This window comes from Hirundo rustica, chromosome 6 (assembly GCF_015227805.2).
Source record: "Hirundo rustica isolate bHirRus1 chromosome 6, bHirRus1.pri.v3, whole genome shotgun sequence".
Classification (NCBI taxonomy): Eukaryota; Metazoa; Chordata; class Aves; order Passeriformes; family Hirundinidae; genus Hirundo; species Hirundo rustica.
This window is the reverse complement of record NC_053455.1, coordinates 31,699,986-31,712,573: the sequence shown is the minus strand read 5'-3', so window position 1 is coordinate 31,712,573 and position 12,588 is coordinate 31,699,986. Positions and strand designations below refer to the sequence as shown.

Genomic DNA, 12,588 nt, shown 5'->3' with positions numbered 1-12,588 from the left:
GTCTGTGGCTTTTGTGATACAGTGGAAACAAAGTGAGAATGGTTTCAAGAAGGAAAGGTCTCACATACTTCCTTATCCTTCCTTATATCTACTGACTCTTGGCTGCCTACTCCTTTCATTTGCCTTGAGCCAGTTTTGATGCCCATCCTATCACAAGGATGAACAAGCTCACTAAAATGGAAGATAAGTATCCCAGCAAGAAAAAAGGAAAAGTGACTTTATTTTTTCCTTGTTACTAAGTTGAATTATCTTGCTTTGTAATCTTATGAACAAGTCAGCCATCAGTGGCAGCCAAGAGTTCTGTGTACCAGACCCTTTGCTGTCTGCTTTTGGGTGCTCATAGGTGCACGCAGCAGCTCTGGGGAAAACAGCAGAGGGGCGTAACGTGTCCGTTGTTAGCAGTATTGCAAGCTGCACCTTAACCCAGGTGTATGACCAAGCCAGGCTGGTATCTACCATGTCCATGTTCACTGCAATGATCATAAATGCCCACTCACAAAAAGTGCATGCTGTGGTTAAGCTGTGCAGAATGATCACAGCTACCTCAAGTTTGTTTAGAGCTTGTAGTCAATAGCAGATGAGCATGAGGGATATCACTATGGAGTTCTGAAGGTCTTGAACTCCTGTTGAGTAAGGGAGGATTTGACTTACACTCTTCTCAATGTAGTCCTGTTGATACAGTCCATAAAGCTCTCAGGCACCATCATGCCTGTTTACAAGCACAGAGATGGGTGGGCTGGCATGAGCAGGGAGGTAGGGTCTTGTAGAGGTCGCCTACTCCATCACACTGCTGGCACCTCATGTCATGCTGCCTGAAGAAAACACAATACCCTGCAGCACCACCACTCCAGTTACAACTCGTTGACCTGACACAGCTTGTGTGGGGTCTCACAACGAGAGAGATGTTTCTTTTTCAAAAGAAAGGGGAGAGTGTGTCATACCTTACTGCTGAAAGTGCTAGAAGGCAGGAGGAAGCCATGATCAGAGGGAGGGACAAGCAGTGGAGAGAAGAGCAGAGCAGAGAAATTCCTCTTCCTTTTAGAAGTGGTAATTTGTTAATTTATTCCAGTAGCATTGTGAAACTGCATTCACTAAGTATTGTGTAGGATCCCTTTCTCTTTTTCTCCTGTGTCAAATACAGCTGAAGACAGGCCATTAATTTGAAAGAGAGTTTGTTTGAAATTTGTCTGTTCTTAGTGGAAGTAGAAGAATCATTTCGGTTCTTTAAAAAAAAAAAAAAAAAGAAATTTTTGTAGTTTATGTCAGTCAGCAAAGTGGAGACCAACTGTTATTGCAAAAAGTGCAGCTGCTTAGAGAGCCAAAGCATTATGAGATAACTGTGGCTATAGCTATGTTCTTCTCTCTGTGGTATTTGCAGCATTTGCTTAGTGTTTTCTGTTACTAAAAAACAGTATGTGTTCAAAGGTGCAAGAAATTGTTCATCTCTTGTAAGCATGACTATTGCTCAAGCTGTCAGAGGAGAGCACTGTGGGTACTATAGTCTTGTTTATCAGAATCTTGTGATCCTGAAAAACAGTCAGAAATCCCCGTTTGTAAAGATAGCCCTGTCACATTTAGTACTTTGTTCTTCAGATCAGTAGGGATGTACCCCTAGCACACCTTTCTCCACGGCCCTGTGTTTCAGGCAAAGGAAGAAAGTGCAGAAATTACTTGGGAAATAGATTTCCTGCTTGCCTAGGAAGAAAATGGTGGGTTTTTGAAAGGCGCATCAAATTGTTCATGGAAGATGAGCAAAAGATAAAGTTCTTCTGAACAGCAGTTTCATTTAAGGTACCTGTATGTATCAACATACTTGTTACTCAGTATTTAATCTTTTTAACAATATCCCTTTTCTTCCCTTCTTGCAATTGACTCAGTTTCTGCAGGTAGTTCGAAATGTTCTGAGTGTTGAATTTGCTGCAGAACAGAATAGAGGGTCATCTCGATGCTATGCCCGGAGGATTCCAGTCCTGGGCTTCTCTCTGCCTTCCAGTAGCTATAAAAATTCATTTCCCATCCCCCTCTCCTTGTCTGTTTGCAGGTTATCTTGACGAATCAGATTACCACATCGCTGAGCTGTGGCCCTGCGATCAGGGCAGACCTGGTGTCTCCAGCTGATGATTTGTCCCTGTCTGAAGGTAAGAAATCCCTTCTATCAGAACTGAAACTCTACACGGACACAAATCCACGCTGTAACTTGCAGTCTTCTGTTGAAATACTGGGGGGGCTGAGAGAGTCAAATTATAAAGTCTAACCTAACATAGTCTTGAAACAAAATTATTTTCCAGTTTCTCTGAAAATCCATTTAAAATAGAAAAGAAAGTATGTGGAGTAGCTAAAAGGATCAGACACTTTCTAAAGGCTGGGAATGAATTTTTGAGCCGTGTCAGTTTCTCAGCATTGTACGGTCTCTCACGTGCATTTAAAGCATTATTTTGTCCGTCTTCTAAAGGTGCTGCAAGAGTAAATACACAGGCTAGTCTGCAAATTTCATCTTATCTAATGGTTATCAGTGATTCCAAAGAGAAACAACTGGTCACAAAGGATGGAAAGCAGATTCTCAGTCCTGTTCCTTGAATTATGCTTGTTTGGTTTTCAAGTACAGTGCCTCAGACTGCATCTCTCTGTTACGTGAATGTAATATGGGGATTTTTGTGATATATTACTTTACGTCTTCGTGCTTCTGTTTTCTGCGTAGTATTAGAGAAAAGCACTTTTTTGAGTAGTAGTGAGGACTTAGTGTGCGAAGAAGAGAAGGTAATTCTGAATCAAGATTTACAAAGTAGTATAATAATTTCAATTTTCCCCACTTGTAAAGAATAGTCAGAGTAGCCTCATGAGGAATGGACACAGAAAACTTTGTTATTTAGTGTTCAGTTCATGGCTAGACCCAAATGTATGATGCAAAGTGATGCTCTTCTTTCTTGTAAAGGCATGATACTTGCATGTAGACTTTTCACTTTGCATAACATGGGTATTTGCCCTCTTTGTCTCCTTGCTGCACTTTCTGGAGGTTCTCATCAGCTTCTCTGTGTTCGGATTGATCACACACAGTTGTCTGAAGCTTGTCTGACTTAACACAAGTACAGCTTTGTGGCAAAAATAACTAAGCAGTGGTTAAAACTGACATTATTTCTGAAAGTCATTTCAGTGGACAAGAGAAAGGGGTTGAAAGCAGATTTAAATAGAATGTCAGGGAGTAGCAAGTAACTTCAGTGCAATGCCTTAACACTGATTAATGTGTTTACTTCGTAATTTTGTCCATACGGGTCTGGCAAACCATGGCCCATAAACAGTTTTGGAATTGTGCTAGTGGCTTTTATTGGCTCCACCCATTGCCAAAGTATCTCGGAAGTACATGGCTCAAATACTGCTCCCTACTTCTGGCAGAAAGATCTGAAATTTGGTAACTAGATTTGGAAGATAAGGGCATAATTTTTCACCTTTATCATTTCCTTCTTGGCACAAAGTTGTTCTGCGTTGTCTTGATTACAGTACTTGTGCTTCTCTTTGTCCTTTAGAATTGCTGTGGATGAGTTTCCTCTGGAAAGAAAGGCACAGCTGATTCTGAAGTGGGAGTAATAACAAAATATATTTTCAGTAAAACATGTTTTTGTCCTGTGGTTAAAATATTTGAAGATACTTAGGAAAAACACATGGAATAGTTGAAATGTTTCTCAATTTCCCAGCAGATATGAAAGATTCTCAGTGCTGTCTACGAGCTGTAATTCAAGAGTATTCTAGAATCAGGGGTACACAAGAGATGGCATAGTGATTTTTCTAGCAGTTACAGGTTATTAATGAATCTATCATGTCATGTCTGAACTGCCACCACAGCTTTTCACCTTTTAACTTAATAATGAGTTAAAGCGTATTGGTGCTCTGTGTTTTATTCCTTTATTGCTCTCATTCCTTGTTTTTAATTAAGGATCCGAAGTAGTAAAATATGTCAGCATCATACTTGTTGAAAATGGAAACATTTATTTTTGCCACAGGACAAGAGCAGTACAGATGCCAGCAGTGCAGGCTGCTTTGGCAATTCAAGTTTTATCAAGGGATGTCGGGCTGATAAACTCCTTTCCTTCTCTCCCTTCCCTCCTTCCTTGACTAACATTGATATGGCATTTACTTACTGTGTTGTGTAATGGAAGAACACAGTGCATCTCCACACTTACATGCTTTTCTCCCTATGTCTTTCTTATTTGTAAATTGTCTGCTTCTGGATTTCCATTTTTCATCACTCTTAACCTCTGCCGTCTATCTGTGAGTAAATGTGGAATTTCAGGCTCATTTAACATCTGATTTCCATGTTTATCTTCCTATCAAAATACACAAGTGTGGCCAGTGTGTTTTGGTGGGTTTTTTTAACATCACGGTGTTGACCTGTCCTGAGAAAGTTCCCCCTTAATGTATTTGGATGTTAACTCTTGCACAGCCTGAAAGCAGCAATAAACTTCTGGTAATCTTTTGTACTTTCAGACTCCTAAATTATTAAAGTCTTCTAGAGTTAGTATGATAGTAATAATACTTACTACTCTTTTACAAGAGAATTTACAGGAAAGTAAATTGTAGAGTTGTAGAATTTACAGGAGAGAGTAGTTAGTTGAGTAGGCCAGTGCACAAAGAGTATATGTTGCCAAGTCAGGGATAAGAGGCCAGATTTGTGACTGGGTTCTTACCTCATTGTTCCTTGTCACTCATCACCAACTAGAGCTGAATTTGAACCAGTGACCTAGATGTGAAAGGACCCATAACACATTATTAGTCCTGTAAGCAACTCAGACTGCTTGGTTTGTATATGTCTAATATGTTGTTTTAATCCTATCTGAAATCAGAGTCCCTTCACTATAAATGGTTTGCTAAAAGGGTAATCTTTCTTAGACAGAGGCAGAAATGAAAATTTCAAACTAAATGTGCTATTAGAAAGAAGTGAAATGTTATAGTGTCCTTTGGTTTTCCTTCTAATTGTGCTTGAGAAGATAATTGCTTGGGTTATGTGTTAGATTAGGCAAGAAACCAAGGAAGCTGTTCATCTGATGTGTGACAGAAAGTTAATCTGATGAACAAGCTGAAAGGACATTGTCAAGCTGTTTCAGGCTCAGAGTTTGTCTTCTGTAAAGTTGTAATCTAGTGCATGAAAACTTGTGTCCTAAAGATACATTAGATTTTTATGAGAACATTAATGGATTTATAAAAGCAGTGCTGGCTGTAAAATCCCACCACTTATGTAGCAATGTAAGAATTCATGAACTGTTTGTTGGTATTTCTTGTAGGAAATGGTGATGTCCAGCTAAATTCCCAGATCTGTGCATACTTCTGCTTCCAGATAGACAAAAAAAAAAAAAAAAAAAGCATAGTTTGCCACAAATTAAAGTAATGAATAAAATGCCAGAGTTTCTCTACGTATAGTCTGAGTCCTTGCATTCATTTGGCCTTTACATGCTTGTCAGATTATCAACTGAAGGAGTTAGGACTAATATTTTTCTGTAGCTCTGAATTCCTCAGACATGTAATGCTGTCACTTCTTCCCTAGGAACCAAACTCAGTTTTTTCTTCTAACCTCACCATTTTTACATAGCCATCTCTCAAATTGTGTCATTGGAGGGGATAGTCTGGAGCATGATGGTGGACCTTGCTGTTTCACTTCTATCCTTGCTTTGTGGAATAGCCTCTGTTTAGTTCTTCCAGTCAAAGACAACTTGGAGTTATTTTACATTGCAGGGGTGGTCAGACATGGCCAGGAGTACCCTAAGAACTAATGCTTTATCATTTCATTATAAAAAAATAGCTCTTACACAATAAAAATAGTAATTTATTTTAAAAAAAAGGGTTCAAGCCACATTAGGCTTCATGAACAGTGGAAATATTTTGTATGATTGTTAATGGGTTTTTCAAACAAGTTATCTGTGTCTGTGACTGTACTATTTTTAATATTTTTGTGAATTCACATGACTAAGTTTTACCTAATATAAAAAGTCTTTAGAAGCTAATTCTAAGCCTGTATACTTTAGCACTAGGTGGACAGGGAAATCTGTGCTTCATTTGTGTGCTGCAAAGAGATGGGACAAGATGACCTACTTGAGGTCCCTTCTAGTTCACCAGTGCCTATGCTATTAATGTATTTGCCAGCTGCAGGCTCTAACTTCCTCTCACAGACATCAAAGCCAAACTCCATCTTTCTTGGAAAAAATTCAGGGGCATGTTGGTATGAACAAGAGCTGTATCCTCCTCCCACTCTGCACAAAGCGTCAGGCAAAAAAAAAGGAATGCTGTCTTGGGCTTCTTCAGTCTCAGCTAGTACTTTCAAATATTTGTTTGAAAAAGTCAGAATTATTTTGTGTTTAAATTTGTCTTAAAACTTGCACTAGATCTGGGGAGGCCAGTGTTCAGTCTTTTGTCATTTGTGTTTATCAAGTGGTTTGTCATAGCATTGTATATTTTTAGTGCACGGTGTGAACAATGAGTTTAGTCAGACCTTTTCATCTTTGTTGCTCTGATATTAAATTCTTTTAAGCTGTTGAGCAGCAGTAGTCTTTTGTGTCCTGGAGACTGGAGAACACTAAGCTACCATAAGATCTCCCACTCACAGGATTTTCCTACTTAAGTTTAGGAGCAGGTTTGAAGCTGGAATCTTCAGCTTCTCTTCCTTGCTTTGCCTTTGATCCCTTGACATATTATGGTTAAATTGTTTTATTCTTCCAGCCTCAGTTTACTTTTTTTTTTTTTGAAATTTGGGGCTTTATTTTTAGTCTGCAAGTTTTTTTTTCTTAATATTTCAAGATATTCCTATGGGGAAAATAATGGATTGACCTCTTCACTGCAGTAAGATGAGTTCTGTAGCTTACTACTTCTCTCCTTTCAAATCTCCTTTTTTCAGTTCTGGTGCCAAATGGAGTGAAAACACTGAAGGAATTATCAGGTGAGCTGAGGAGCCTCCAGAGATCAGAGACTGTTGGTTGGTTTAGGATTGTTTATTTAGTGATTTATGTGTATACTTAATGCTTAGGGTTGGACCCACAGGTGACTTAATTAAAATTAAAAAGTCTATTCTGTGAAGCATAAACATACCTGTTTTGCAGGAAGCGTGAGCTTATGAATCAAGCAGCTGTTAAACAAGTTTCTAAAACACTTCCTCAGTGTAGTTTTAAAGCTAATGCAAAATAGTTCAGGTCCTTGTGAAGTTCTCCGGAATGAGAGGAATTTAAATGCATTGGAAAATATCAACAGTTTGGTGTCTTTTAGGCCTTTAGTATTTTAGCTGAACGCTCTGTAAACTAATTGTGGTCTGGTTTACACAGTTTTGAGGAGGTAGTTTGTATTGGAGCATAGAAGCGGTATGTTAGTTAATTATAATACATTTTTGAATAGGACAGTTCATAAATTAATACCATATCATTTTAATATGGATTCACTCTGATCTTTTGAGGCCCAAGAATTTGGGAATAGTTACTAAACCCCTTTTATTTTTTTTGCCATTGTGGTATAATCTGTGTGGAGTCTATTAGCATGTTGAAACTCAAGAACCTTCTGGCATGGTGTAAGAAAGGTCTTTTGATTGTGACCCCTAATGTGGACCCTGTGAAACTTAGTAAATTTTAAATATGCAAAAAGGCAATGAGTACAAATAACACAGATGGTATTTCCAGACTCTTTGGAAGGTGAATTCCACTGATTAGACCATGTCTGTGCATACTGAGGAGGAAATTTCCCAAGTGAGACTAGTGTGCAGGTGTGAACCTTAAAAATTAAAGCACATTCCTGTGAAGGTAAAGAGGGGACCATATCAGTGTATATAAATATCTGAAGGGAGAGTACCAAGAGGGTGGATCCAGGCTCTTCTTGGTGGTGTCAAGTAACAGGACAAGAGGCAATGGGCAGAAACTGATTCACAGAAAGTTCTACCTGAACATGAGGAAGAACTTCTTTATTGTGTGAGTGAGCATGCACTGGAACAAATTGCCCAGAGATACCATGGAGTCTCCCTCACTGGAGATATTCAAGAAGCATCTGGATGTAATCCTGTGCCATATGCTCTAGCATGACCTTGCTTGAGCAGGGAGGTGGGACCAGATGATCCACTGTGGACCCTTCCAACATTACCCATTCTGTGATTCTCTAATGCAGTTCTCTTCTTGGTTTATGGCTTATAGAGAAGTGCCACAGTTTAGCTTTTGCTGCATGGTTTTGCTACAGTCACAATGATATAGGGGAGCATAGTGAGATTTGCCTCTGTGTTTGCTTTGATATGAATTACTCTCCTCACCTGATGGTTTGATCGGTGTTTGGGCCCAATATCAGGAACCCTTCCAAGATGGGACAAGAGAGCTCAGTGAGTCACAGGATTTTGCCTCCAGGTCTGAGCCCTGGGCATCTCTGACTTCAGTGTCAGAGTTGATAGAGTTGCTTAAGTCACTGGTTCTGGTTCATGTGAGCTAAGTAACGAAACAGCTGGAGTTGTTTGTTTTTAATTCTTTATTTTGCTGCTGGACTACATGTCTCAGCTGCATTTTAAGAATCTGCTCCAGCAGAGACCCTGTAATCCTCTTCAGCAGCTAACAATTCTGTGGGAAGCTTTTTATTCCTTTAGTCTGTTCTATCTTTGAGTTACTTCTCCCGTTTTCATGAAGAGGACTGTTAGCCTTATACTCTCAAATCACAGAAGAAGCTCATGTTCCTTAACCTGCTGGACGACAGCATAGTACATCCACTTCAGGACAGGTAAACAGAATACACCAAAAAGAGGAGCAACCTTGATAAAACCCATTAAAGCATGTAGGGAAAAACAAGCCTTCTCAAAATAGGATTTCATTCTTGTGTTTGTTCTATATTCACATTTCTTGTAACTCTGTGCTCTTAACAGTACTAGAGTCTGCACTCTTGTGCTTCAGTGGAAAGAAAAAAGCCCTTCTGGTTGTAGGGAGCAGCACAAGGAAGTGCACCATCATTACCAGGCCTGGAACAAATGATATTAACCATTAGGGGAAATGATACCGTGATTGTTTCTGCGTGAGGCAGGGTTGTGGTGGTGTATGGAGCAGTTAGATTTCATGATAACAGTTATGTTCGCCTGTACTAGTTTTGATGCTATATTTCACCAAGTGGAAAGTGGTGACATAATAACATCCAGCTAAATTTTAACGGCTTTTTAATCAAAACATAAATCTCTCGGTGAAACAGTGTTGCAGAGACTGTACATGTCTGTGGAAGTTCCAAGTTGAATGACATCTGCATAATCACTTGATCTAGACTACAGAAAGATTGAAAACTCTCAGCAGTAGCATTCAAAGACCTCTATATATCAGTTTAAGAGAATCTCCATTCCTCATAGCCTAATTGCCACGATGAGAGCATGCAAAATTTTACTGCTTTGTTGTGGTTTCTTTCTGAAGACTTGGTGTGACTTACAATCGTTAATCAATGATTTGTAATCCAAGACCCTTCAGGTACATTTGCTGGGAAATCATTTGTGTATCTAATGAGAAGCACAGTAACAGACGTGATTACAGTCATAGTTGAGTGGTTAGAAGTTGCTGCCTCTCAGCTGCTAAGTGTCTTACCTCCACTGAGAAAAAATGCTGTACATGCTACACCTTCCAGTGCAAAGTAGGATGGGTTTTCTTGAATTCTGCTGCACACATCAGCTTATTCCTGTGTTCCTGCAACTGCATTAAGCTTGAGAGCATGCATGAGTCAGTCACTGAATTTCAGTTGATGGCACGTTAACTGTAAAATATTGTAAGAATTTGCAGTTTGTCATTTCCTTATGCCCTAAAAATGTTTAAAAGTAAGATTAACTCATATTTCAGTGTGAGCGAATATAGAACTTTTTACTGTGGTCCTGCAAATCAGTAGTTTAAATCAGAAACATGAGGCCTGGCTTGGTTTGAATTCCTTCTGCAGCCCTACACGCTGCACCTCAGTGTTAGTGGAACTTATCTTTGAAACTGCATTGTAAAAAATGCAATTCAAGGGTAAGAAAGAGCTGAACACCACTTGCCCCTGTGAACAATGACCAATTAAATTCTCTTAATTTAACAGTCTTAACTCACTGTGGGTTATCCTTAAATCTGTACAGAGGGTCGGGAAAAAATATTTAGCAATCAGCAGCATGCACTCCCATTTCTTCTGGATTTTTATAGTACCATTACTGGATCTTTCTTCTGGTGGAGCTGGAAGGGACCAGAAGGATTTTGGTACACAGGAAAACATCACTATGGTAGTTATATTTGGCTTGTGGCATTGCGTGAAACATATGGCTCACCTGCAGAACTTGAAGCAGGTAACAGTGACCTGAGGTGCAAATGCTATACCAAAAGGGAAGGAGAGGATGAGGGGGCATAGGATAATTTTAGAATCTCATGCCTATACTCTAGTTGCAGTTCCAGCTGGGTTTCCTCTGGGTTTACTGCAGGATGTTTGAAAAAAGTGGCTCCTTGTTAATCTCAGGCAGTTTCTATGATTGATGATTCCCCTTAATCATAAAAAGAGCACATTGGTGTTTCTGCTTAATTTGTGTCTATTTCCTGCTTTATTATTGCAATAATGATTTATTGTCTTAAATTATGGAAGTTTATAACCTGTCAGCCTTTTTTGGAGGTTGAAGCTGGGTGCTCTGTCATGTGAATGGACTTCTTCCCAGTGACAGTCTGCTCCTAAAATATTACATTGAAACCCAAACATAAGACAACAGTTAAAGACAATATACATATGTACATTATTTCTTAATTAAAATAGAGAGCATGAGCAGATTTTGCATGCTTCATATGAACAAAATTAATCTCGTCTGGACTCTACTAGTCTTCTCATAATATCAGTTACACTAAAAAATGAAAAAAAAAAAGCATTCAGAGAAAAGCAGCTCAAGTGGTCACAGTGCAGTGGAGGAAGATGGGTGAAGAAATGGTAGAAAGAGGAAATTCTAAAGGAAGGCTACGTTTTTACTAATTTCTGCTCTGCTTTCCTAAAATGTCCTGTTGTTGCTCCAGTCCCTCAGGCAACCTTCAGAATATTCCTGCATGTGCTGATGCCTAACTAGCACCAGGAAGGGTAGAAAAGACAATGGCCCAAGTATGAATAGCTGCACTGTTAATAATGGAAAATTTGTTACAAAGAAAGCAAACCAGATGCTACTACTGAGTATGCAGCCATGATTCTTTAGGCGTAATTTGAGCCCGTCTGATACCTGGCAGGGGAGTTCTTGTTTCAGACTGGCACATGGATATATGCAAGGCAATAGTTTGGGCACGTTTTAGCTGAATATCCGGAAGTTTCTGACCGCAAAATCTGTTAGGCCAGCTGTTCCCAAATGGTTTGGGTTTGTGCCTCTGTTTTTGGTGGTGAACTCACCCCAGCCAAGCTTGTGACCCTAAAGACTAACATAAACAATCACGTCTCTGTCAGGCTGGCGACCCCACTCTGTGCGGCTGTGACCCTGCTGGAGGTTACAGCCCCCGGGTTGGGAGCTGTTGGGAGAGGCTGTCAGATAGTCCTGCTGGGGGAGCGCTGATGTGCCCCATCCAGGCCAGGACCATCACAACAAATGCCTTCAGATCTCACAGTAATTTGTAGGCCCCTGCCGCCAGTCTGAGAGCGCAGCTTATTAGAGCTGACATGTCACTTTGGTACATCAGGAACATCTCGGAGATCAAAAGGTCATGGTCCTCCCACGCTGCCGCGGTCTTTCTTCATGAACTCGCCTCTCCCTCCTATTCCCTGTCAGTTGGCTGGCAGCGAGCCCCGGCGCCCTCGTGGCGCGGCTGACTCGGCCACGGCTGCTGGATGGGTACCAGCTGCAACTTCTGCCGCAAGCCACCCTTTCCAAAACCGTTCTCCCTGCATACTCCTTGCCTTGACGGAAGGATTGATGTCTGTCTCTTTCTGCTGAAATAATTAAACTTATGTTCGAAGTAATTAAAAGCTATGTAGGGCAGTGCTAGTGGAGATGGGCTAAGCTCTCCCCTATATTTTGTAAAACTCATTCTGTTGTTCATATACCTGTGGATATGAGCACGGTCTTATGGATGTAGGACGCTGGTGGAGAAATAAACAGAAGGTAGCCTTGTGTGATGGCTGGTGTAGCCTGCAAAGGCTAAGGGCTTGATAAGCCACGCAAACAGCCTTTTTAGCACAAAATGACAAGTTAGAGATGTCCTAATGAGACATCTGATTTTTAAGCCTTGTTCTGCCACAAATTTAAGTGGAGTTTATAAACAAAATAAAAGTAGATTTCAAATTTGTTCTTTTGAAAGCGTTCCTTACCATAATGGAAATAGTAACATTTTAATAGCTAACTTATAGTCTGAGGCCGGTGACTTGATAATTTACAGGCATGGAAGTTTGACAGTGGCATTGTTCTGTAATCCAACAAGGGGAGGAGCCTGCAACAGGTGATTTATTTTTACTTACAGTTCTGTCAACAGGTCCTGAAAATTGCCAATAATGGCAAGAAGAGGAGGATATGGTGCAGAAAAATGTTAAAATTGCCTATCATTTGGATTAGAACCTGCATTGTATAAAATTAGCCTTGAATTCAGTCTGCACAAGTCTAGTTTCAGAGCTCAGTGTGGAGTGCTTTGTTTAAGGATGTTG

The 12,588-nt window shown here is 40.0% G+C and overlaps 1 protein-coding gene across 20 annotated transcripts in view; it reads left to right on the top strand.

The window, feature by feature from the left end:
* The window catches only part of RAD51B (RAD51 paralog B), a 399,430-nt gene that overhangs the window by 155,832 nt on the left and 231,010 nt on the right, over positions 1–12,588 (top strand). For 16 of the 20 annotated variants that reach the window (XR_009207998.1, XR_009207999.1, XR_009208000.1 and 13 more), the window contains exons 8-9: positions 2,042–2,138; positions 6,878–6,919. Coding sequence is in view for 16 of the 20 variants with exons in the window: in XM_058421129.1 (XP_058277112.1) it covers positions 2,042–2,138; positions 6,878–6,919 (139 nt within the window). In the remaining 4 variants the exon portion in view is untranslated. The remainder of the gene's footprint in view (positions 1–2,041; positions 2,139–6,877; positions 6,920–12,588) is intronic. The other 4 variants (XR_009208001.1, XM_040068175.2, XM_040068176.2 and 1 more) reach the window with 1 other exon arrangement.